Raw genomic sequence first — 27,097 nt, 5'->3', positions numbered from 1 at the left:
TGTACTAAACCTTCTTTGTGATCAGATAAAAAAAGCAAATACACATACATTTTGAGCTCTCACCTGCACAGAGGTGGCTCCTCTGCAGCAGACCCAGGTATTGGGTATGGGGTGCAGGATTCTTCACTAGGCGTGGATGGGGAGGAGCCTGGGAGGTAGACAGCACTCCACAACATTAGATTGCGAACATGGCACACAGGATGCAGCACCTGTCCAATAAACCGATAAGGAAATAGTCAGTAGCTTGATCCAACTTAACGTATTAGAAGGACACCTGTCATCAGGTCTCCAATACCTGTTGGAGCAGCTCACAAGGAGTCCATTCCAGCCTTTATCTAGTTAAAGAATACAGTAATCATTCTAAAATAATTTCCTTTATTAAGCAACTGAGCCTGGGAACAGAGAGCAAGTTATGTAACCCCTATTCCCCCTCAGGTCTGTGTGCAATTTATAGTAAAGCATTGCTAGTGCTTAAGCTTTATCTGCGGCCTGAGAGAGAGACACAGCTACACAAGCACCTGTCATGCTGTGTTCTGCACATGTGAGACATGACTGCTACAGGATGCAGAATGTCTTATACACACACAGGCTGCACAGAGGAGCCAACAGCAGGAGTGTCACATTATTATACAGGCTGTCAATCATGTATATAGGTGATAACCCTGGTGCTGGCTCCTCTATGTGCTTCCCGATTCTGGCGGCCACCCCCCTGCTGCCTGTGTATAAGATACTCCTATACAAATGACTGACAGTCTGTATAATGATGTGAGGTACACTCACCGGCCACTTTATTAGTTACACCATGCTAGTAACGGGTTGGACCCCCTTTTGCCTTCAGAACTGCCTCAATTCTTTGTGGCATAGATTCAACAAGGTTTGAACTGCAGGAGATTGTCTTGCCCATGTCTACATGCCTGAGGGTGCGTTCACACGTTGCAGTTAAAACTGCATCGCAATCAGCTTTGAGGTGGTTTTAGGTGCATTTTTGTCAATTGAACAGGTGAAAGACATGAACTGAACAGGTGAATTTGATTTTGAAGGGGAAACCTTTTCCACAAATGTCATTCACTCGTTCAGTTAATGTCTTTCACCTGTTCAATTGACAAAACTGCACCTAAAACCACCTTAAAGCTGATTGCCATGCAGTTTTTACTGCAATGTGTGAACGCATCCTAAATGCACTGAGTTGCTGCCATGTGATTGGCTGATTAGAAATTAAGTGTTAATGAGCAGTTGGACAGGTGTACCTAATAAAGTGGCCGGTGAGTGTATAATGGTCTAATGTATCCTCAATGTGCTTCCTGGTGCTGGCGCCCGCAGCGTGCGTTACTCCTATACACTTGACTGATAGCCTGTATAATGTTGTGACATTCCTGGTGCTGGCTGCCCCTGCAGCCTGTGTGTGCGTGCGATACTCCTATACACATGACTGACAGCCTGTATAATGGAGTATCTTATACACACAGGCTGCAGATGGCATAGGTGCCAGCAACAGAAAGCGTCACATTATACAGGGCGACAGTCAAGTACTGGGGGGGTGTGACTTTGCCTCCCACTCATCATATTCAGCAGTCCCACTTATTCATGACTCATTGACCTCAGGTCATTTGCATACAGCTTTAGGACCTGATAGTTTACAGGCATGTAAAGGGACAATGAAAGGATAGGTTGTTCTTGTTAAGTGATTAAGTAGAGCAAACACTTAACAATGGTTACGATTTTTAGGGAATTTAAATTCCTCAATTATACATACAAGTCAACTTACAGTTTCTGATTGAGAAGAATACAACAAATTCTTAAAAGAACGGTTCCCAGATCTTAGCAGTGACCACACTGAGCAGGTCCGCTCTTGAATATGTTTTTCACTTCTTTCCTTGGCATTATTACAAAGAAAAGTCCCAAACAAACAGGAGTATGTGTGCTGCACCAATTTTACCTACCAGAAAACAAAGAAAAATTACTATTGATAAGAAAATACACAACTGCCATTCACTAAATAGTACTATAAGAGCAGCTCATCAACAGAACAAGTCAACTGAAGGATCATTAACAAGTTACCATCTCTTTAAAGAAGGACCTGTTTAAGTACTTATATCCACCATGATAATACACTTGTGTCATCTTTTCTGTGCTGTGACATACAAGCCTTATCCCACCAGTGTGAAATCCATTAATCTTAGTTATAATTTAAAAAAAGCTTTCATTAAATGCAATTGGCACAGTTCTGCACAAGTGATGTGATCAGCCAAATGTCACCAGGTGTTGCCAAGCACCACTACCAAAAACCCACCAGTACGATTTGTATGAATCTAGAGACAAATTCACATTAAAAGTTGTAATATGAAGCCAATATGAAACCCTACACTACAACACGAGAACAATTCTTTTGGTTACCCTGTTTCGATCCCCAGTCACAAAACATACCAGGAAAGCCTCATTGAACTCAAAGGAGCAAGGGAATTGTCTCTGCAACTGGTGCACACAGTCCAGCCACTGCAGAAAGACTGGGCAACGCTCATTCAGGTCTTCAGAGTTTTCCCCATGTCCACAGCGATCAGCAAACTTGTGGCCAAAGTCCAACCACTCCGTCTCCACCAACACTTGAAATCCCTAAAAAAAAAATAAAATAAAAAAAAGCAGACATACATTGTTATGTAGAAAGTTCGGTGGCGATTTAAAGGTTTGGTTCTTATAATGTGTATCAATATATATTTTTGGGTAAAACAAAATTAAATCTGAGCAAACCCTGCACAATTTCTTTTTATTTTGTTTACTAGAAACTATTACAGGAAATCTACCTTCAAAATTAAGTATGATAAACCATGGACAACTACTCAGATATGCAACTTTGGTAATCTTCATATACCAGTTATTATATGGTAATCTGATATTTGTTATTCATAGTCTCCTTCCAAAAAAAAATAAAAAATAAAAAATAATATGGCTACATACACACACACGCATGGGGGGGGACGTATATACGGCCGATATACGTCCCCCATACACTATGGGCTCACGGCCCTGTACGGGAGCGGTACGGTGCAGCACATGTGCGGCACCGTACTGCTCCATAGCCCGGGAAAAGATAGGACATATCCTATCTTTTCCCGTGATACGGCGCCGTATCTTCCTATGGAGAGGGGCGGGGGTGAGCAATACATTTTAACCAGTCATTGTGCTGGTGTAATTACCAAAGTCGCAGATCTGAATAAGATTTACAATTATACTTCAGCTATACAGTAAATATGTGGCAAGTGATTTTTTTTTTTTTACCATTTTTTTTCTGGTTCAATGATCAGTGTTCTGTGGTTACTGCTCATTTTACTTTATTTACAGCGAAAGAAAATACCTCGATGCTCCGGTAATAGGGGTCCAACAGAAGCTTGGAAAGAGCAACAATTTGTGGAGTGCGGTCCCATCCGTCTGAGCAGTGCACAAGAACAGGTCGCTGGTCACGATCTAACGCATGAACTACCAGAGAAGAGGACTTCAGCAGCATAGACAGGTGTTGCAGCCACTTTGTTCCTTCAAGGGCAGAAAGCCAACTGAAGAATAGAAACAGGCATGCTTATTATGTATAATGTGGTATAAACAGCTATATAAAATGTACTGCAATATGCAAGGATCTAATAACCACCATATAAAATAGGCAAAAAGAAAGCCCCTCACTTAGCTGGGTCTGGCATCTGAGTGCATAGCAGCCGTAAAGACTGGAAGCTCTTGCGGATGGAGTGTATATTCGCCATTCCCATAAACACTACTTCACAGTTGGGATAATACTCTAAAGACAAGAAAAATACATATTTTTAGTATTTCCCAACACTAGACAAAAAAAAAAAAAAAAAAAAAAAAAAGTTTAATCCGGAGCTGCCAAAGACTATATACAATTACACTTAAGACAAATCCTCTGCATAAATAAAAATGTAATACTGTCCGGGGAGGATGACACCCTAAATATTTTTACTAAAAATACGTAGTGCAATCGGCCATCAGCACATTATAGCAGGATGAGCCAAGTAGAGCAACATTGTACGAAAATATAACCCATGACTATGTTCAGGAAGTCAATAAGCTGGTCCCATCAGGCATTCACCATTCTCCTCCGAGTCAGGGGTAGAGGGCAATCATTCACAAATAAAACTTCTCTGCATAAAACAAATTTAAGGGGGGTGTGTTTTTAGTTGACACAACTCTTCATGTTGCTAGATGCAGTCTTAGAGCTCAGCATTTTTTGTAAAACTATCATTCTGAGAGCAAAACTGTTGTAAATGCTCATGGTAACTAGACAGACACTTATGATAAAGCTGGTTACATCCAGATTTTCAAGGGCAGTAGATTTAACAATACAGGTGGTCCCCTACTTAAGAACACCGGACTTACAGTCGACCCCTAGTTACAAACGTGCCTCTGGCAATTGGCAATTTACTGTACTTTAGCCTTCGGCTACAATGATCAGATGTAACAGTTATCACAGGTGTCTGTAATTAAGCTTTATTGTTAATCCTTGTTCTTATGACAATCCAACATTTTTAAAATCCAATTGTCAAAGAGACCAAAAAAAATTTGTCTGGAGCTACAATGATAAAGTACACAGTTTCAACTTACATACAAACTCAACAAACCTGCAGAACCTATCCTGTATGTAACCCAGGGACTGCCTGTACTACTAAAACAGACTCACCAGGGCATTCACAGCCTCCGCCTTTGGCGCGGTTAGCCACCGCAGCAGCATAAGACCGCGCATCAAGAATTAACAACTTTTGTGGCGGACTCTCAGAAGAAGGTACTTTAGATATAGAGGAATCTGTATAGAAAATATAAGATGAACAATGGAATAAAGTCAAATCATTTAGAACAAAACAAATTGCTTAAACAGGTTCTTATAAATAGGGTAGGTGTGGGCTTTCCATAAATATATCAAAAAACAAGTTTTTAATATACAATGAATTTAAAGTTCCACACAAACACTGTCATTCAGACAACACATGACAGTGACCTGACCGCAACACCATGTTCAGTCCTATCCAGTTAGCGTGTGGATGCATTACACACTGTTTTATAATCTACAGTCATAATGTTGCGATTTTTCAATTACATATTGGTGTAATATCCTAAGAAAACGGAACAATTCTGTCTTATCCAAACAATCATTTCCTCATAGAATATGATAGAACTTACCAAAATCAATATCTGTAAGCTCTCCTCCATTGATATGGCTACGAGAACATGAGCCATTGGGCACTTTGCTCGGATTGCTTCTACTGCTATCAATCGCACAGGCCTTGGCTATAGACTGGACGAGGTTCTCATCGTCCGCATTCCTCCATCCCCACCAACTAACCTCAGGCTGTCCACAGCGGGCAATAACTGCTCCATTATTTTGATGCCTGTGAGACAATAATATAAAAGTAATGTAACATATACAGGCAGTCGCCGACCCCTAGATGTTTGTCATTTACTGTACTATAGCCTTCGGCTACAATAAACAGCTGTAACAGTTATCAATGGTGTCTGCAAATTAAGATTTATTGTTAATCCTGGTTCTTATGACAATCCAAAAAGTTTTAAAATCCAATGGTCACAGACACCCCAAAAAAAAATTTGGACTGAGGTTAGTTACAAAATATACAGTTCCAACTTACAAATTCAACTTAAGAACCCATCTTGTACGTAACCCAGGGACTGCCTGTACTCCAAGTACACAGTGGATAAAAAAAACAAAAAAAAAAAACTTTGTTTACCCATTCAGCTGCAAAAATCAAATGAATGTATAGTTGGCTATTCCTCCACATATATCATATGGGGAGGGGGGGGGGGGTTAGTGCCGAACACCATACACAAAAAATACAAGAAACCAGATGATAGATCCCACTTTTTTTTTGTTGACAGAGGGGGTGCCCCAAGGAACAAAACTTTACATGTGTGGCAAATGTCCAATTTCCTCATTTACCGTAATCATTGATTTTTTTTTTTTATTTAATAAAAGTTTGCAAGTACCTGTACACCACAGCAGGAATACGTTTCCAGGAGCGGAAATTACCAACACTCTCCAATTCAGGGTCTGTAATCCATGCTGGAACAATCAGTTCTTGTGGATAGCTGGAGCATAGCCTTTGAAGGTAGAGAAATTTGTCTTTTAACAGAAAGCAGAGTATGGAATCACATAGTAAATGCATACAACACTATGTGGTAATGTATGCTCCTTATACCCCAAGGTCTTGAAGAAACTCTGGTAATGCTCAAAGATAGTCAGGCTAAGGGTTCTATAATACAGTCCAGAATATGGAAGCACAAATTGACTGCTGCTGGTCATCTTCAAACCTGCCTGGAGAACGCAAGGACAGAAGGACTTATTTTCTGGGCAGATCTACATATTATTTTACTTCCCTCATTGATTCTTTTTATAGTTTTGTACATTTGAATGTTTTGTTACATTACAACCCATTGTATGCATGCATTGACCCATAGTCCTGGAGTACAACTAAATGCAGAAGTCTGCAGCACAAGGCATTAAATAAATGGAATTCAGTAATATAACCCCCCCCCCCCAGAGTCAGCTCCCATGGGCAGGGCTTGAACGCCGTAACACAATGTATTCCCAAAATTGATATAAAAGCATACAGTACCCTAAAAGCTTAAGTACCTGAACTTTTCATTGATATTAGAAATTCTCCAAGCATTATCGATGTCAAAACCCATCCGTTCTACTTCATTCTTGAAGCGCGAGATCACATGATCACCTGCAAAGCAGGGGGATAAGGGGATAAATAAAAATTTGGAGAATAAAACAGAGTGAGGCATGTACACCGATGTCTAAATAATGAAACATCTCATTTCTGCCCTCTGCTATAAGTATACATGGAGATGGTAGCAGCGTACCGCACTGTGTGCTTATACAGTGGAATACTTTTGCCAGTTCAGCACCTCCACTGAGTGGGAGCAAACTGAGGGCGATGGCCCATGTGGAGTTTTAAACGAGTTTTTGGCCCGTTTTTATGCAGTATGTATATAAAAAAAAAAAAAAAAAAAAAACGCAAGCATTAACACATGACCAGTTTCGATTAAGATAATTGGTCAAACCTGTCAAAAACAGATGTGTTTTTTTAGACGGTGGAGTAAAAAAACGGAAAAAACAGGAGAAAGAAGCTATCGTGGGGCGCTAATAGGCCGATCTACAATAGTGCTAAATAGCTGGAAATAATCTGTATTGAAAATATTTTATTATATAAAACAACAGTGATAAAAATAAAGTCTAGGTAACGCGTTTCGGTTATAAAAACCTTCTTCAGACCAAAATAGACAGATAATACAACCGGCAGATAACGGTCCAGCTAGGTGGCTGTACTGTGCTGCCTGAAGGATAAAAAGAATGGGGGCCCGTTATCTGCCGGTTGTATTATCTGTCTATTTTGGTCTGAAGAAGGTTTTTATAACCGAAACGCGTTACCTAGACTTTATTTTTATCACTGTTGTTTTATATAATAAAATATTTTCAATACAGATTTCCAGCTATTTATCACTATTGTAGATACGATTTGGCTTATTAGCGCCCCACGATAGCTTCTTTCTCCTGTTTTTTACTCCACTGTCTACACCGGCCTCTTTTCGAGGTCCGGGTATTTTGGAGCTGTGGGAGCTGCTTAGAACAAACCATCCATCTACTCCTGCTATTGGCTTCAACTAGCCATACGATCCGGAACCCTTCCCCAGGGTGGGCTACAAACTGCACTGTAACAAGGTGCTTTCAGGTGAGCAGTACTCTCTTCTCTCACCAACCATTGATCCCAACAGTATTACACGAGGCGCCGTCCTCTTGTTGTTTTTTCGTTCGGTTTACTTTTTTTTTTTTAGACGGACTGCTTAAAAACTGGCCAAAAACGCATTCAAAAACGCCACATGTGCCATCACCCTGATCGTTACTGCACTGAACATACATTGTGGGTTTTCCCCTCCGGCCCCATTGCCTCTGGTGAACATATACTTTTCCCCCCCAGCAGGAAGCATGGTTAAAACGTGCCTTTTACAACACATTTTCATTCCATTTCCTCTTGTATGTGGTGTATACCGAGCAGATGGAGCCCAAACTGACAGCTTCACCCTCCACTATCTGTCTATTGACACATTCAGCATGTATTATGTGTCTCCTGGCATATATGCTGAAGGTGTCCTAAAAAGGAAGTGTGAACACTGCCCAAGACAGTCTGGGACACAAGACAGACCTTTTGCCTCATGGCTACCTGGTCGGCACAAGTCTCCATGCTGTTCCTTTTCACTGGCATAAACCTCCATGCACCAAGCATGGTAGGCAAAGGAGAAAAGATCTTCAATGCGACTAGGCGGACGCAAGGTGGCATTCAGGCGTTTCTGCCATTCCTGGACCTGTTCAAAGTTGAAAAACTGGCACCTGCATTGGAGAAAACCCTTATTAGCTGACAATCCATTATATTAAAATGTTAGAGAAACTAAAAATCACTTACTGTTATCTTACCTAATTACTTTACAGTCCTTGCAGGTCAAATGCAGCTGAAAGAGATCCCGGCAATCAACAGATTCTATCAGCTGCAGCGGAACCTAGAATAAATCACATTCACTTACTGCAACATAGTACATAGGATGAGGTCTTAAGACATTTAGAAATCACAAAACACATACACTAGCACTGGTAACAGGGTATAGTCAGCTGTATTTTGTAGCATCTGAAAACTAGAAAGGCTTGCAGTAGTTAAGAATTAGTACATCTTGAATAGGCACATGCTGAGAATGTTAAAAGCTGGTTTATTAGGAAGCTGTGAAATATCAAATTCCTAGAAAAGGATAAGCTGACCCATTTATGGGCATTCCTACCACCATGGTTTACACACTTAAAAAAAATTGCTGAAGGATGTTTCTCTTTACAGATTGTGTTATTTCTCCAATTTTAAAAGCCATATATATTTTGGTAGTATATATTAGTGCATACATACACACAGCCAAAAGGCATAGCATAGCAAGTCTGCCTGATCACTCATGCAATACAATTACAACTTGTAAATATACCGATATTACAGACTGTCTCCAGTAGATCAAGATAGAAAGCATTAAGTGGCACCCATAGATGTCTCCCAGAGGCTCCAATCTGTCATAGCAACCAATCAACAACCCCTGATGTGGGACGTGCTGATTGAAAGTAATATGGCTGCGTCCCAGTGAAGACACTATTTAAGGGAAGTGATCAACTTTGACCACGCCAACTGAAAAGGTGAACTGTGACAACTGTTGCCAACACCAACTGCAGCAGTTACCACATAGCCTGTATGGAGAGGGAACAGCTTATAAGCCTCTGCCATTTAGCCCCAACTCGTCTATGACACATTAACATTTAGCAGTCTTTAAGCAGTTAAAGAAACATGAGAAAAATGTTAATTTAGGCAAGAAGTCAAACAGTTTTCCAAAGTAATAGTAACAGTTTGAGACTAATTTTAGTTAGTACAAAAAGTGTCAAATTCCAATGTCAGGTTGTGTAACTGTTTCAACATGCCCTATATTTTTTTTTTTTGCAGAATGCTGGCAGATTCCTCTTGTGATATAGGGCATAGTCATTTCTCTGCATGTGCTGTTCTGGACATACGTTAGATCAATAAGGTTTAAAAAAGGGAACCTGTCAGCAGAAAATTGACCAAATAAAGCAATATTAGTTTGGGCCTTAACAGAGAGCAGATCCGGAAGTTAAGATGCTGGAAAACAAACTATACGATCCATTTACATGTCAATTCAAAGGCACATGGGTGAGAAGTCTAGCATGGTCAAGCTCTCCCCACCAGGATGTAACAAAAACAGAGGAAGATGTGGATTGGGTGTAGCAAACAAAAAGGTGAATGCTTTAAATAGTATCAAAACTGCTTCAGAAAGTGACAAGGGGAGGGGGGGCAGGGCTATTGGTGGACAGTAATCTCAGTTTTAGTAACTAGTGCCAGGTTGCAGTCACCAAGGTGAAAATTTCAGAATGTGGGTGGTCCCTAACTAAAGGAGACCGCCTAATTACAGGCAGACCCCTGTGACCTTTGGTGAAGCTCCGGATGCTTTTCTTTAGACCCAGCCTACAATGATCAGCTATAAGGAGTCTAATGAAGCTTTATTGATAATCAGTTCTGGAGCCATGATAAAATCTACAGTTCCGACTTGCATACAAAATTCAACTTGAGAACAAACCTAGTATGTAACTTAAGGACTGCCTGTATGTCAGATGCTCTTGATAAGGACACAGTTCTACCATTATACAGTTAACAAGGTAACAAGTAATACCACAAGCAGAATTCTTGTGCACAATTTTGGAAACCGGAAAGAAGGTCGATGGAAGCAAGTAGTGGAATGGATGAATTAATACAAACAGGGGTAATAAGAACCCATGTTATTGGTTACATTTGCTAACTTTTTTTTTTTTGGCAGGCCAACATGGCATTTTCTTAATGACGTATTTGCCACAAAATATACTTACGTTGATAGAAGACTCCTTAAATTTGATGTTCAGACGGTAGTTGGAAAGGGAAATAACTGCATCCTCTGCCCGACCCACAAATTCTGTGCTCTCTCCATGCAGTTCTTGGAAAGGAACCTGGGAAGACACATTAGAATCCCAAGAGTCAAATAGTTTGCAGAACAAATTAAGAACATTACAATACAACTCTTCAGACATCCCTACCTGAAGATTTTCATCTTCTCGGATAAGTTGCTTGCGAGGAAAAATCTGATTTGCTTGGATACACTCTAGACTGCTCTGACTTTCTTCATCCTATGAAAGCATTCAGTGTGACTTTACCCAAATATAAAAATGTATTCAGATTAAAAAAAAGGGTCCCATGTCTTACCATGTTTAATGCAGAGCAATTATGGAGGGCAATGGTGGACAACTGCTCTTCCCAGAAGGCCTCTCCACCAAACAGAAATCACCTAAAATATTAGATCACAGAAAAATTATTGTAAAAATAGTCAGATAATTTTGGTCTCAAATTCAGCAGCTAATAAAGACCATTTTTACTTCCACAACCAAATTGCATTACTTATAGATTATAGAGTCTATGGGGGATATTTATCACTTACATTACGCCAGTTTTCTGGCGGAGTGCAAGAATTTGACCAATATAGCAACTACGCTACATCCACAGCATTTAAAGGCCGATAGAGTGAACGGTCACGGGGCATTCCTGTCCCTGCGTTCTTTTGGAAAACTATGCCAGGTCAGACTAAGCCTCTTGATGCATTTGATGTGACAAGAGGGGCGTGGGCAAAATCATATGTTGACGCAGAAGCTCTGCGTACAATTAGACAGCCTAATTATTGAGCGAGATAACAGCTACACGTGGATAAAGTTGTTACCCCTAGTTTAAATAAAACCCCACAATGGTCACGGAAATAAACTTTAAATCTGACAAGTAACAATAAATTAAATTTGTATGAACGGTAGACATTGTTTTTCAACAAAGAAGTTATATATATATTTTTTTTTGTTTTTTTTTAATTTAATCTTTCATGAAACAGGCCTGGACAAAAATGATGGTAACTGACCCATAACTGAATATTTTGTTGTATGACCATTTGAGGCAAAGGATTTCTGTCAATGACACTTCTGAACCTCCAAGCAGGTATTTTGGGCCACTATTCATGAGCAAACTACACCAGTTGTCTGGGGTGCGATGGGTTCCTCTTCCAGGCGGCTTTTCTCCCAAAAATGCTCAATGGGATTTAGGTCAGGGCTCATAGAAGGCCACTTCATAATAGTCCAATGTTTTTCTCTTAGCCATTCTTGGGTCTTGCAACAGGATAATGACCCAAAATACACAGCTAAAGACACCCATGACCTGCGATAGACTAAGCTTTCTGACACTGGGCAGCACATTTCTCTAGAATCCTCTGATGTTGTTCATTTTCATAGAAATTTACCAATTTATAAGTCTACTAACAATTTTGTCCACGTGTGCAAGTCTCCATCTCGCAGTTCAGGGGGACCTATTAAATCACACACACTGCCAACAGTCACTCTTGTACACTTCAATGTTTTGAAATGGCAAATTTTTCAAATATTGCATTTTCAGGCGGATGGTTTTACCACCTAAATAAGTTGCTGAACAACATTTCCCATATGTCTACTTTACATTATCCAGACATTTCAAAAATTATGAAAATTTTGATGTCACGCGGCTAACAAATTGAATATCGGTTTTATGTTTTTTCAGAATTTACTATTTTGGGGATAAATACTGTTTTTAATGAAATTTTACATATATTCAACATCAAACCCTCCTATATAATCAACCAATTTTCAAATCTGCACCCCTCAACTGAGAAACAGCTTTTAGGAAGATTGTTAACCCCTTGAGATCTTCATAGTAATGAAATAAAAAAAATGGAGGTGACATTTAGAATGGTCAAATTGTGTCGGTTATACGTTCATTTAGCCCTAAAATTTACACATTTCCAAAAGAGAAAAGAAAACTCATCTTAAAATTTGTTATGTAATGTTTACTGAGTACAGAGACCCCCCCCCCCCCACATGTGACAGTTGCTTGTTTTATGGGGGCACGGCGAGGTGCAGAAGGGAAGGAGCGCCCTGCAGCTGCTAGGATTTTAGTTTCCTCATTGGCTCCTTTTGAAGGCTACAAAATTTTAGCCTTTTCATTATTGGGGCCATGTGACGGCATTTTTTTTTTGCAGAAAGATGCTTTTTCCAGTGTTAACATTTTTGGGGTTGGTATCACCTATTGTTGAAAATTTACTAACTTATTTATTTTTTTAGGGCAGGAGTAGAAAAGCATCAATTCTGTACTGGATTTTTTACCTTTTCTCATGTTCACCTTATAGCCTAATAATCATGTTATTGTTATTCTATGGATGAGTACAATTACAGGGATACAACACTTGAATATTTTTTCTTATGCATTACTAAATTTGCCAAATAAAACCCTAATGTGGAGAAAAATCTTATCTGTGGATTCTTTCCAAGTGGCATAACATATTTAGGTTTTTGGCTATGGAGCTGGTTGATTGTTTTTTTGGGATATGTTGTACTTTGCAACAGTATCATTCTGGAGTACATATGTTTTGTTGATAACTTTGCATTTTTTATGTGATTCAATAGGTAAAAAAAAAAAAAAAAATTTGGTGGGTTTTCAAAAGTTAATGGCGTTCATTGCACAGGTTCAATAACCATTTAATTTTATTTTCTGGGTTGTTACGACACGGTGATACTTTATGCGGGGTTTGTGTTAGGATTTAGACTGTTGTATGTTATGGGGCTTATAGGCATTTTTATTGATTTATTGCGTTATTTTTTTATTGAATAACTTTTTTTTTTTATGGTTTCCACCATGGGACATGAACAATCTGATTGCTTGTTCATGATAATACTCTGCAATACAAGGTATTAGCAGTACCGCATATGCACATGCATAGGTCGACACCGTGCCTTTAAGATGTCAGACGCCATCTCACAGGCATTGATTGACCCCAAGGCCAAGTCACTGCGCTCATGACAGGACAAATCTCTTGCTTTTCTGATGAGGGTAGTAGTCCAGGAAGAATACCAATTCACATACAGATTAAACTAGAAGTTTAAGAAAACACATAAATTGACAGAGACAGAAGTCATTTACATGTACATTTGTCTACATGATACCAGCCTAGAAGACATGCGGGAGGTTATAAACCATCTTCAGGAGATTTAAAAGTCAAATTTGTGAGTAGAAGCCGAAGACATTTTATCACATCAAGGTTGAATGCACACAAATTTGCGCTTGCCCACACTGTAACCTGGGCAAGCACGTGTCCGAATGCAGGAGTGCAGAGGGGTGAGCGCTCCTCACCCCTACTCTCCATAGAAAGCCAAACAAAACATAGGACTCTTCTCATATTTTTCTCGGCGGCCACACGGCAAGTTCATGGCGCGGTGAGACCACATGTGCCCACAACACCATAGACCTATGGGGGCCATGTTCTGGTCGCCACTTTTGCAGCAAGATAACGGCCCATGATGGTCATGGGCCTGATGTAACAAGACTTAAGGAATGTGCCTGTTAGACCTGATTGGGCATCACAACTATCGAAGAGATCTTTATATGGGCACAATAAAACGTTACACTGCTCATCTATGAACTGCTTTAAAGCACTGTACTCCTACTCATACTGCTTTGGTCACTTTAACCTCACACCATTACAAGATTCTTATGTGCAAAATAGTCTTTTAGATGAGATGTTTTACCATGCCCAAGGAATAGGCTGGCAAGCGGTTTGTCACGATTTCATTTTATCATTTAAACCCATCTATTAGAGCAATCTCCGTTATAGAATCAAGTATGAAATTCTATGAAGCAATTACCTGCAGAAGTCTCTAGTTGGGAAACTATTTCCTTTAATACATCTTACCATGGGACCTGCAAAAGGAAAAACAAACAGTGTTGGTCTTTTACACAACCCACATACTACCTCTTTTTACAATTTTAATATCAAATAACGGACACAATATAGATTCAGGATTATGCAGAACAAGAAACACTGGTGAGAAAATCATGCAAAAAGATATTGCAGGCAAGCTGCTAAAATATATGCGGTATTAGAAAAAGGATGTAGTCATGATGGCGACCCCATTAGTCATGCCAGACATAGAAATAAGTTTATGACAAAAACACAAGTTCCTCTAGACACGCGCATAATAGTAGCAATGACCCCGTGATTGGATGTAATGTACCATCAACAGCATAGGCACTGGGGACCAGGCAGTGCTGCAAGTACCATCTATACATTAGGTGATCAATAAATTCCCCTTTAATAAAACCTAGGCCTTCTATGGAAAAAGATATATGGCAGTAAATTCAGAGACTAGTACAGTAAAGTACTTCCAGATTCTCATTTATGCTCAAAAGCAATTGCACAACATAAAATGGAAACATCAGCGTTTTGTTGCATGAAATGTGCACAAGTCACGCCAATTCAACTTGTAGGTGTCCTATATAATCAGCTCCATATGGACCAACTCTTCCATACATCCTATATTGTTCTACACCGACCGCACATTCGCACCTTGCCTAAAACATGTCAAAAGATCTTCAGAACAATACTATAGGCAAGACCAATTATTGTTAACTTGTAAGGTTTACATTTCAAGATATGACATTATGTATTAGTGTATGTGATAGAATTATCAGTGCCTAAAATATTATATGTTTTATAGGAAACCGGTCATCAGAAATTGGCCTAAGACCTCTTGCAATGTGTGGTCAAGCAGCTGGACACCTTCTGTTAGATGTTTCTTTCATGACCCAGTATGGTGGCATTATCCAGAAAATTAACTGTGAAGTGAGATGTAAATTGGTTTTATAAAGACAAGGAGGCGGAGAAGTCAAGCCTTCTCGGTCTTAGAATGCCCTGTGATTGATGGTCCCCGTGTCCAGGGACATCATTGATAAGCTCTCTTGAATCTGACGCATGTCAAACATGAGAGGAGGTATTCAGGAGGCAGGGAGAGCGTGACTTCAGTGTTAAACTCCCCACCTCCCTGACTTTATACATCTAACTTCAAAGTTGATTTACTAGATGCTGTCACCACACTGGGTCATGAAAGAAACATGATCTAGAAACTAATTACAGTGTCCAGAGCACCAGTTTAATGTACACCGTGGACACTTTGTTTGTTGCCAATATTTCAACTATCCATGAGCATGTTTTTGGACCCCTATGGAATGACATCTGTTGAGTAGCCCCAATCCTTTACCCATTTTTCACGATCTAGAAACTGTTCAACTGCTTGACAACTTACTGTTACTGGATTATTAGGCCAATCTCTGATGACAGGTTGCCTTTAAGTGAAATCTATTAAGAATCTTTATTAACATCTCTGGATAGACATGATGCAGTCAAACCCTCTACGCCATTAAGTTGCCCAAAGTACCAAAAAACGCTTGGTGAAATGCAATCCCCGAATATAGAATACCATTTTGCTACAGACACAAAGAGGTATGAATATTACACAAATCTATGGCAAACAACATTTTCTGCAGTTTGACCAAAACTGAAGGCAGATTCCATTATAACCCGTTTTCCACAAGAGACTTTGGTTCAGCAAACTCTTGGCATTTACGACAACAAATCTAGAGTCAGCATGTCCATTCAGTTCACTGAGTTACATTTACCAAGTCTAGGGCCAACAAGTGCAAGGTAAAAGTTTGTTGGATTAAACTTGCTGGAGGATAGCAGACTTTAAAGGGGAATTCTCACCAAAAATATATTCTCATGATGGGGCTAATAGGCAGATCTTCCGGATGGGAGAACAGGGACCTACACATCCACTTCTACAGTGTTGAGCAGACAGGCAGTGCAGACGTTTCATAGAAGTGAATGAAGTGCTGCCTGAGCATGCAGACTACAAGAACCCAAGAAAGCACGTCTCCTAAAGTACCCAATTTTGTTAGTCGTGTTAATCTGGGTGGGTCCCTAGTAGTCTGTATGCTGATTAATAAACAATACATCATTCTTGATTTTTGTCTTTTGCTGCACAAAATTGGTTGAGTACATGGTTGTTTAACACAGTTCAAGATGGCCCAATGCTATACACAAGATTTTGCAATAAGTGGCAAAACCTGTAAGAGTCTGAATGAGGGAGACCGAGTTAGTTCTCAAACAAAGCAAACTCTGTATGTAATAAATACCTGTTCTGTGTCCAGAAAGCAGGACTGTCATTCATTACATTCCTTCACCAGGAAAACAAACTTTCTATTTTCACAGCTCTTCATTGGGTCCACTCACCTACTCCAAGTCCTTACCCTAACCATCGGCTGGTGCCGAACCTCCAAAGGGTAAATGTGACGTCTGTCAGGAAGACATAATTACATAGAACCTCTTTCTATAGACTGTCAGGAGCTCTGCCACGGACTATAATGAAAGGGTACAGCGATCGCCCCAGGCACACAGGACACAAACACTGCTGGCAGCGTCACTAGTTAGATGGACTAGGTGCCCAACCTCTGTGCATCCAAATGTTGAACTAGAACACAACTCTAGCAGGATAGAGCTGTACAGTTGTACAATGTCAGTGGAGGAGGATTTACCTACAAGTTACAGAATATTTATTGGTTTTAATCCATGTAGTAGTTCACCATTCCTTTTACAGGGAACCTGTCACCAGGGATCTCATTTTCACTAAAGACAGGTTACAGAAGCCCATCATACCTGCATTGCAAATAGGTCTTTCTGGCTTCTCTAAGCACTTGCATTACAATGTAATTGTGTCTCAAAACGTACCTTGCACCCTGACAAAATCATCTGTGTAGTCCCATCTGTGGAGCTGTACAGGAGCACAAAGGTGGCGCCAAGAACTGACCTGTCTGCAGCACAGACAAAGCACATGTTCTTTAAATGACATTAAACCAAAGCCCAACCCCTAGGACTACACAGAGGATTCTGTCAGGATGCAAGGCAAGTTATAGCACAATTCTATTGTAATGCAAATGCTTACAGAAAGCAGAAATGAATATTTGTAATGCAACAATAAGGGGCTTTTGAAACCAGTTTTTAGCGAAAATTAGGTCCCTGGTGAAAAGTTCTCTATAACATTCAAGATTCTGAATGACCCAGACACTTTGTTTAAGGGTTAATGTCAAAAGAAACTTTGCTACCCACAGAATAGGGATTGATCAATAGTGTCCCATCTATGGGGTCCTGACTGTTGGTCCTTAGCATACAAGTGTTATGAAAATTGCATCAATGAAAACAATTTGTCCTCAAAGCTCTGTGCACAAACATATGGAATTAGTCTTACCGGTAATTTGGTTTCCACTAGTAATCATGACGGACCCCCATTATTCAGGTGGGGGCCGTCATGGGAACGTGGTGGAAAAGTAAAAATCTCCTGTGAGATTTCAGTAAAAAACACTTTCAATGTAACTGAAAAATTCTATACAATTCTCTCTATTCCCCAGGGTATGGAGCTACCCAGAAGCTTTATGGGTTAATAAAGTTATAAATGCCAGGTAGATTTCCTTTACGCTCCACTTGCAGTAAAATCTGCAGCCAGCAGAGGTCATATAGCATTTTGAAAACCACTTAACCTTATAGACGTCAAAGTGCAAATAGTTTTGGCTACCAAGAAGGTTAACAGAAGCAGTCTTCTCCCTTTGTCAGGCACCTCAGATTCTGCACCGCTATTCACCATAACAGGGGTTAAAGAGGCGCCCCCCCCCGAACAAAGACACCACACGCTCTAGGAGCCACTTATTAAAGTAAGCAGCTCCTAGAGCTACCCCAGTAAAAGCAGTGTTAAATGGCTAGCTTTATCAGAACCTTCAGAAAGCTAGCAAACCAAGTTTACAGCCGTCCGGCTTATTCAAGAGGGGGGCGCAGACTGCCCATTGTGTGGGAGGAGTGGTCCAGGGAAGAAGCAGCGCTTCTTTAGTAAGAAACTCCTAGAGGTTTTTTTATTTTATGGTGACAGGTCATCAAATGATCAGAGACCAGCTTTACTGATTTTCAGTGACCAATGCCAACAGCCTTCCCATTGGTATTCTACAATGAAAAATTTGCATGTCATGCAAATTAACCAACATAAAATAAAGACATTAAAAACTGTTGCCCCTATCCCCATCAAATTTTCAGCTGTAATTTTAAAAGTGTGGTGACAGGTTCCCTTGTAGTTTGCAACTTTTTGAAGCCACAACTCTGCAATGCGTCCGATTGACTCAAATTTAAAGTCTGGAATTCAACTTATAAGTTAGTATTTGATTTTACAATTTTGGAAAGTGGGTCGACAAAAAAAAATAAATAAATATGTACGTTAGATGTCCTGACATGATTTAAACCCAGCAACCTGCTGTTAACTTTGACAGTGCCAGGATCACGATTTCTAAAGAGTTAGCATAAGCCCCCGTGTAGGTTAGTTCATGAGGTGTTCATGTCATTTTTCTGTGTAATGCTGAAGTTACCAGGAATCATTGTGATACTGACACAGGTTGGTGACAGTGTAGGGGAATATTTGCAATGCACACTTTAGACCAAATGCAACATACAACTTGCCATTTAGAGGTAGATCTATCAGCATTTCAAATTTTAAGCTAAAATATTTTGTTTTTTATTAACCATGTAAGTGCTTGCAGTCTTTCTGCCCACTGGATATAAGCGTGTCTGCACTCCAGCCGTGGTGATCACCTTTCATGATACGTTTGGCTACAGGCTGTTCTGTCCCTGCTGCCAGCACAGTACACACGGACACCAGAACCAGAAGTGCTGATCATGGAATGTGCCATTAGGAAATAACCTATTTACATAACCCTAGTTTTTAGAATCAAACCAAAGTAGCTTACTAACCTTTTGATTTACAATTGCTTAAAACAAAATGGGGGAGGGGAAGTTAATAAAATCTCAAAATTAGCCATAGATGCCCTAAAATGATGTAGTATATACACTCTAGTATGAGCAGAGTTTATCAGCACAAAAAAAAAAAAAAAAAAAAATATAAACGATATATGTGCTTAAAAACCGAGTCGATTATAAAAAAAAAAAAAAAAAAAAAAAAAAAAAAAAACACACACTCTGTACTGAGGTCATGATGTATGCGACAGGACTGCATGGGGAGCGTCGGAAAGGTGAAGCTGGCTATATACTGGAGGGCATGTGACGAGTGCATTTTCTAACCTCAGCTTATACACAAGTCAATAGGTTTGTGTTAAAATTAGGTGCCTCGGCCCATACTCGAGTCAATATAGTACATGAAAATCCCATTTCAGCTTTTTTTTTTTTTTTTTTTTAAAGAAAAACCCACACCCAAATTCTAAGCCTCATAACATCCAGGAGTGAATGCTTAAAAACAAAATTCTAGATTAATTTGGGTGACATGACCATCTGCCTGAAAATGTGGAGAATTTAGAACTTGAAGATCCTGACATTTGACAAATTGTTTCTTTTCTCATAACCCAATACAAAAGTTACCATTAAAATTTTATCGAATTTGAAGCACAATATGACACAAGAAAACAAATCTCAAAATACCCAGGATATGTTAAAGCGTTCCAAAGTTATAACCACACAGGGCAGATTGTTAAGAATGGGTCTGTGCCCTTGGGCCAAATCTGAAGGGGCTAATCTAAACAGGAGAGCTGGTTGCCTTACCAGATATCATAAATCTAATAAGCCTTGAGTATTTTACTATAGCACAAGTCAGTTTATGGGTCCAATAATATCACAAATCCTTGCATTGTTTCCAGATGAGCCAGTGAATAAAGCAGCTGATGAGAGGAGCAGGTGACTGTCACACCTGAGGTGACGTAACACACGGAGAGACAGCACAGGTAGTAAACAATGTCAGGTATTCATCAGATGTTACAGAATGAATCATTTAACATGCCAGGAGGCGGATGTCGCCTGCTAGGAACATTGGATTCACACTGTGCCAGAGCAAGAACACCCATTCATTTGGGAGGACCATGGGTTTTAGTTAGTTGCCTCACGTAACAGATCTTACTCTTCCACCATTTCTGAACCGTGATAGATTGTCCCCGTGAAGATAAAACATTGAGGACAGTTTAACAACAACATGTGACAGGGGAAACTCAAAGTCCTCGGAGCCAGAGATAATGTGCTGACTACAACAGATCTTGACAAGACGGTTCTGGCTTCTGGATAGAAATTCATAAAGAAAACTAATACACTTACAGGTGTAAAAGATCTTTATCTGGGGCCCGGTAACTCCTAGGCTGCATTGCAGAGCTCCTGGCCTGTACAGGCTCTCAGACTTTATTACTCAGGTCTAGACAAACAGCAGCACGAAGCTCCTGCGCCTCACTGGTGCCGACAGCTGCTGCTGACTGATAGCATGACAGTATGGAGCAATAGTGACAGAGCTGCCTGCTATCACTATACACAGACCACGCTAGGACCATGTGACTGACAGTCCTCACAGATCAGGTATCACAACACACATTACCGCCAGTGCACTTCTCCACAGACATTGACAACCTGTATTCAGTTTATACCATACTAGGCAGGCCCCTGGCTTGCCTAGTAAGGCGAGGATTAATGAAGGGGCCCTCTGATATATATCTATCACAAAGGTGGATTGTATTTTTTATTTATTTTTTTCCCCATCACACAACAGGGTTGCCCCAGCCTCACCCACAATTTTCACCTCCTGGAGACCTGCCAGGCTGTGGATGAGGCCTTCACTCCAGACACCAAGCCCATGATAATCGCCATGCGCTAGGCCACACTAGCCAGCCACTCTGGTATTCAGGACCTTGGCTTCCTCCAGCCACCGTAAAGGTCAGGCCCCGCTGGGTTATGTTGCACATACAACATGAGCTAAGTATTTCCCCACTGAAAGACAAGTTTGAGTCTTACAATGCGTTTCACACCCGATAGAGGTTTTGTTGCCATTTCTTACATTGGACTGCATCATTAATAGGTACTGTAAACGCGCTCAACATAGAGAAATTGTGACAAGTTTATCATACAGGACAGTAAATGGATACTTTAATGTCAGTCTCATATTTATACCAAAAATTGGACTGATGCAGACTTAAGCCTGTTCACCTGCCACATTAGATAAAAAAACTGTAGGTCCATCAGAGGGGAAAGAAGAAAAGAAAAAAAAAAAAAAAAACACACCCCACACTACATGAAGGGGAACGAACACTGGAGGCTTCTGTCATTGTGCTGATGTGTGGCATTTACAGACTGAATAAAAGGAATAGCACGGACATAGAAGAGAACAATATGCAGACTAATCCCACCACACAAAAACCTGGCTGATAGCAGCAAAACAAAGCGGCAAGGCCACAAGCCTGGCAGAGTCAGTAATGGTCACTCTTCCATCCAGACATATGAAATAGGCAAGATACAGGAGATGAGGGCAAATAGATGTGAAAATCACAAGACTAGTAACGCGTGAACACTAGTACAGTAACACCATGTGTACCAGATACATGAGGGAGCTTCTAGGCATGACACAAGACTAGTTATACATGAGAGCAGCCATTTATAAGTCACCTTGTTCTACTTTACTACAGACACTGCGTACTTGAAAATTTATAGGAGACTATAGGAGGTCAGCTCCAGGCAGAACAAGCTACCATGTTAGGGAGGAAGAGTCAGGCGGTAGGTCACAATAGTCAGTGACTTGATGTTGTGGTGGGTAGCTATAAGGGGTCCTCAGTCAATCAATGACCAGTCAGTTCTAGAGAGGGGTTTTACATAATGCCCAAACATAATGGCACCAACGTTAACTAGTGCCTCTTAATCTATACACATTTTTTTTTTTTAGGAAGACTATCAGTACTATGGAAACAACTTATTTTATTCTAAATAGACAGACGCAGGCTGGCATGCAGTAAATATTGATTGAAGCAGCAAATAGCTGGGTCTAGCTTCACATAACCTAGATAGTCTCAAGGACGAGGATCTGCTGAATCTCCGCCATCATACTTGTAAAATACACATTTAATACATCCCATCAGTATCCACGTTCGCTCACCACTTCACACCCCCTCCCCCGTTCGCCAAGGCTTACATTCTTCATATAGTGAACATTTTAACAAATCTCACACAAAGATTTTCTTGACATATTAAATGGATGCGAATTATAGGAAGTGCCAGAAGACCATGGCATCCATAGGTAACCCCTGTATGGACCCTATGTCATCATGGCAGCAAGCACACTGATAGATGGAAGCAGGAGACTTCTAGTGAAAGTACCCAGGAGTCACAATAACCTTAATCCTATGGAGAAATATACAGGAGATTGAAACCCAGGATTTAATGCAAATGGGACTTTCTGCTGCTTTCTGAGGGAAAATAATCACATATGAAGCAACCAAAAACTGCTGCAAAATGTATAAAATAAAAAAAATTAAAAAAGTAATAGATGGATGTTGTGCAGGATTTTAACAAAAAAAAAAAAAAGTGGTTACATCACAGCATGCAGCGTTTTTTGTGACTATTGTAGACCAACACAGATGTTATGAGAGTCTAGGAATCCAGCATATACATACTGTACATTCATCTATCACTGGCCTCAGCCATCAGGCTCACATGTACAGCTGTCACCACCAATCATTAGTCAACATGAATGGTACATATGATGTCATCTGCAGACATGGTTGCACTAATGCATCAGTATGGATCATTACATGGTCTGTACCATTTTCAACCAGAACCTCATTTTCCTGAGGTAGCAGTCATGAACGCGGGAGGGCCTTGGCCTGATCACGTGTCTTTCCAGTTAAACGCATGAAATTAATTATTGATTACACGCAATCAGGCCGAGGCGCTCCCAGTTCGCTAGAGTTGCATTCGTAAGTTTTTCAGACAGTTTTTGATGTCCAAACCAGTAGTGGAGAAAACAGAGGTGGAACAGCTTCTCTTAATGATATGTCCTCACTCATTATGAGCCAAACCTGCTTTTGGCTTCATAAACTGCACACATGAACGCAGCCCGAATATCCTAGTAGTATGTGGCAATGTAATGATACAGAGTGAGCACAAAAAAAATGATAACAAGCAAACCCGGTGTCCTACAGATGTCTCATATCCATCCCACCCTATGCCTATAAAACCACTAACCTGAAAGCGCTGTGCACCTGTTCTGTTCTTCGAAATCTGGCTTTCAACCAGTAATACAATAAATTCGGGTTCTGTCTATGCCTATTAAGTATTTCATCAATGACCCATTTACGATAAAACTTGTAATTCAACCTGTGATGCATGAAGTGAAGTCATCCGACAAGTGGTGCCGACTCACAGCCGCTGCTTAGACAGCAGCTAACAATGGAGCTACACCGGTATTTTAAAAAAAAAACAAAAAAAAACACCCCAACAACCACACTCGCAAGGGGACACAGAAGGCATTTCTTTCACTTCACACAGTAAGGAGATGTGCCAGAGAGTGCGTGGTTCACCCCGTTGGAATTCGGATTTTGCATCTCACCTCTCAGTCACATGACTACTTACTGAACTAATGGAGACTGGAATTAAAGGGGCTAACATTGATGCAAACTGGATGCAATAGTGATCAGGTTATGTGGAAGGGTCATTAGAATGTAATGGGACATTATACCCCTTGCCAAAACTTGGAGCTGATTTTATGAGATGACAGCAAGGAAAAAAAAAATTCCTTAGTAAAAGGATTTTACTGCTCTGTACGGACCTGCTCTCAAATAAAAGCATCATTCCTGGGGAAGGGGAGCACAAAAGTCTAGCATGGAGTATAACACACACACCTCATTCATTTCAATAAAAAGGTAAAAGAAAGGGCAAAATGTTTTAGGTGGAATCTGCACTGAACTTCCATAAACAACAATTCACTTTTAGATTTAAGGCTGAAATCCAAAGCAGTGGATCCATTGAAATCAGTTTTTCCATAGCAATATTGAATATACTATAAATAAGAAAATCTGCAAATCGTTTGGCACTTTTTTTCCTGTAATTTGTGAACTTTCATGTACATGGAATGTAGACAAAATCCTGGCCTGTCAGGTCCCTGGTGACAATTTGAGTAGTGTTTGAGGAAGTGTTTCTAAACGCATCTATAGACAACACTGCAGCCAGATGCCGCAATGTACACTCTATATGTGTTGTGCTGCAAGCATCCTCTTTACACAAGGTAACAATGTACAGTAGGGCACTGAAGCTACAGAGAAAGGAGAAGCACAGGGTTTCAGCACTGCATACAGATATTTGCTCAGGGTATAATACTGTGTGCACTGTATAAACACTGTATAATAAGTATAGTGTATACTCCCTGCTATAACAAACATCTACAACTAAGCAAACTCAGATGACCACATCTATACACACAGGGAATCTATATACATTTATCTTTTTATGACAAATCACAATGCTTAAGGGGATGTGACACATACACAGCTCTCCTATACATTACATGTACACCAATAATAAGCAGGGTCACCAGCCATAATCATACCCAGGAGACCAGAGGGGTAACTAGGAGCAGCCATATGATGTCAGTGTAGGGTCCAATGAATTAAACATGTCCACACTGCGGCACAGCAGCAGCACAAGGCCTGCACACTACACACCGGCACATACACAGGAGCGAGCAGCTGTACAGTATCCCCTATGTAGTACATGACATGTATCAGCAGCGGCCATGACACGCTATGAACAGGCCCCCTTATTACCGTGCGGCTGTGAGCGATGAGGTCCCAGCTGTCACCTGCCTCGCCCCCCCCTCCCCGTTGTCGGTTGCTGTCAGTCCGAGCTCTGGCTTCTTCCTTCCTCTTCACAACCACAACAACATGGCGGAAGCGCGGGCACGCAGGGAAGGCCTACAGCGGGGAGGCGTCACGGGAACAGACACGCTCACGTTCACAAACACACCCACGGACAGCGGACGCGGGAGCGCGCACACACGCCCCTTCTCATGTACAGTCAGCTGTACTGAACGTCAGCCAAAGGCAGCGCAAGCTGGAGTGGGTGTGTCGCTGGAAGGCGTGGCTGAGCGTGTTGTGACTTCTAGCTGTCATTATACCGGCCAGTGGGCGGGGCTAGTGTCTGGGGCAGGCGGGAGGCTTGGACCAAAACAAACTACTTAAAGGGACCGTACACCTGCAGCGGTTCCTCAGTCTAATCTGGCAATGCTAGTGAATGATAATTCTAGTGAATACAGCTCTGTTGGTTAAAGTCAGTTTACAAATGCAGCGCTAGAATACAGGAGCAGGCCTTGGCCCGATCGCCAATGCCTTTCTATGGAAAAGCAAGCGAACATTAACCACAACCCGGTGTTTAGCGGTAACCGTGTCTGCACCCTAAAGGAGACGCTTCATATGGGCACACAGTGAAAGCCGTAAAAACGGAGCCCATGAGAAGATGTCACAAATGCGTTTTTCCCCACCACTTTCACTGGATTTGGACACCCCCCCCCCCCCCCATTCCCAGTCTACGGCATGGAATATCATTTACCGTCATTATGAAGTGCAATTTGCTATGCAGAAAACAAGCCCTCACAGTCCTTTACATGGAAAAATAAAAAGGTTACTGATGCTTGAAGGTGGGGAATGAAACACAGAAATGCAATAAACAGTCCGAAGCCTTGTCTTTAAGGCGTTAATGACTAAGTGGTTTTCTGAGAATTATTATTATTATTTTTTTTTTTTTAAACGTAGTTGCCCTTTCCTCCCCGTATCCTGCACCTTGGTCCCTCTGTGCCAATATTTGTTTACAGGGGCTCAGAAGCTCTGCTCTGACAGCCGGGGGCACCTACCCATCACCACGTCCAATGGCGGCTCCAAATATAGACAGGTAAAAATAAAAAAAAGTATACTCACCTTCCGGCACATGCGGCCACATGACGCCATAATGTATGCACTGTGCAGGCCAGAAGAGTAATACAGCCGCAAGGAGTAGCTGAAAGCAAGTAAAGATTTTTTTCTGCAGGAGGCCATTTTATTAGAGTAGCGCCTGCATTTCCTACTCTAGGGCTTTTACTCCATTCAATCACTTTCCAGTTTTTTGTGGCAAAATTAGCCTCACCTTATAGACAAGTATTTACAGTATGAGGGGGGCATTCAGCTGTAGAGCACAGAGGTCGGGCCAGGTGCACTTCTCTTACACTGTCTGGGAGATTCGGTCTGGATGGTAGTCTAGGTGGAGGGTTTCATGCAGTTAGGGAATGAGATAACGTGTCTAGGAAAGACTAAGAGCAGGTTTGAAGTTCATCATTAAATTACTTTTCTGAACAGTACGAGATTAAAGGAGTTAACTTTCAGCAAACAATTGATTGTGTTTGTGCAAGGAAAAGTTAAATTTTAAAATATACTTTCTGTATCAATTCCTCACCATTTTCTAGATCTCTGCTTGCTGTTTTTATGTTTACTTCCAGTGGATAGAAATCTGTCCATGTGATGTGATGGACATCCAAGTGTACAAGCCATTATTATCACACAACTCCTATTACTTCAGTGATCATAACGGCTCATGCACCTGCCTGTCCATCACATCACCTTGGACAGATTTCCATTTACTGGAAGTAAAGAGACGCTTACTATAGAAGTACAGTAAGCAGAGATCTAGAAAACCCATGATGGATTGATACAGAAATTATATTGAAAAACTTTTCATTACACAAATG

At 40.7% G+C, this 27,097-nt stretch overlaps 1 protein-coding gene across 3 annotated transcripts in view; it reads right to left on the bottom strand.

The window, feature by feature from the left end:
* MTMR3 (myotubularin related protein 3) overlaps nucleotides 1–27,097 on the bottom strand; it is a 36,450-nt gene that overhangs the window by 8,522 nt on the left and 831 nt on the right. For 2 of the 3 annotated variants that reach the window (XM_072148665.1, XM_072148683.1), the window contains exons 2-16: nucleotides 14,348–14,402; nucleotides 10,845–10,926; nucleotides 10,679–10,768; nucleotides 10,475–10,591; nucleotides 8,489–8,571; nucleotides 8,238–8,404; nucleotides 6,644–6,740; nucleotides 5,998–6,111; nucleotides 5,179–5,387; nucleotides 4,682–4,804; nucleotides 3,670–3,781; nucleotides 3,350–3,545; nucleotides 2,425–2,610; nucleotides 1,766–1,936; nucleotides 64–209 (exon numbers count right to left, since the gene is read on the bottom strand). In XM_072148665.1, coding sequence (XP_072004766.1) covers nucleotides 64–209; nucleotides 1,766–1,936; nucleotides 2,425–2,610; nucleotides 3,350–3,545; nucleotides 3,670–3,781; nucleotides 4,682–4,804; nucleotides 5,179–5,387; nucleotides 5,998–6,111; nucleotides 6,644–6,740; nucleotides 8,238–8,404; nucleotides 8,489–8,571; nucleotides 10,475–10,591; nucleotides 10,679–10,768; nucleotides 10,845–10,847 — 1,814 coding nt within the window. In that variant the 5' untranslated portion in view covers nucleotides 10,848–10,926; nucleotides 14,348–14,402. Of the gene's footprint in view, nucleotides 1–63; nucleotides 210–1,765; nucleotides 1,937–2,424; nucleotides 2,611–3,349; nucleotides 3,546–3,669; nucleotides 3,782–4,681; nucleotides 4,805–5,178; nucleotides 5,388–5,997; nucleotides 6,112–6,643; nucleotides 6,741–8,237; nucleotides 8,405–8,488; nucleotides 8,572–10,474; nucleotides 10,592–10,678; nucleotides 10,769–10,844; nucleotides 10,927–14,347; nucleotides 14,403–25,148; nucleotides 25,328–27,097 lie in introns of those variants that run through there. The other variant, XM_072148673.1, reaches the window with a different exon arrangement.

Source organism: Engystomops pustulosus, chromosome 1 (genome assembly GCF_040894005.1).
Source record: "Engystomops pustulosus chromosome 1, aEngPut4.maternal, whole genome shotgun sequence".
Classification (NCBI taxonomy): Eukaryota; Metazoa; Chordata; class Amphibia; order Anura; family Leptodactylidae; genus Engystomops; species Engystomops pustulosus.
Note: the sequence above shows the minus strand (reverse complement) of the source record. Positions and strands in the feature narration are given on the sequence as shown.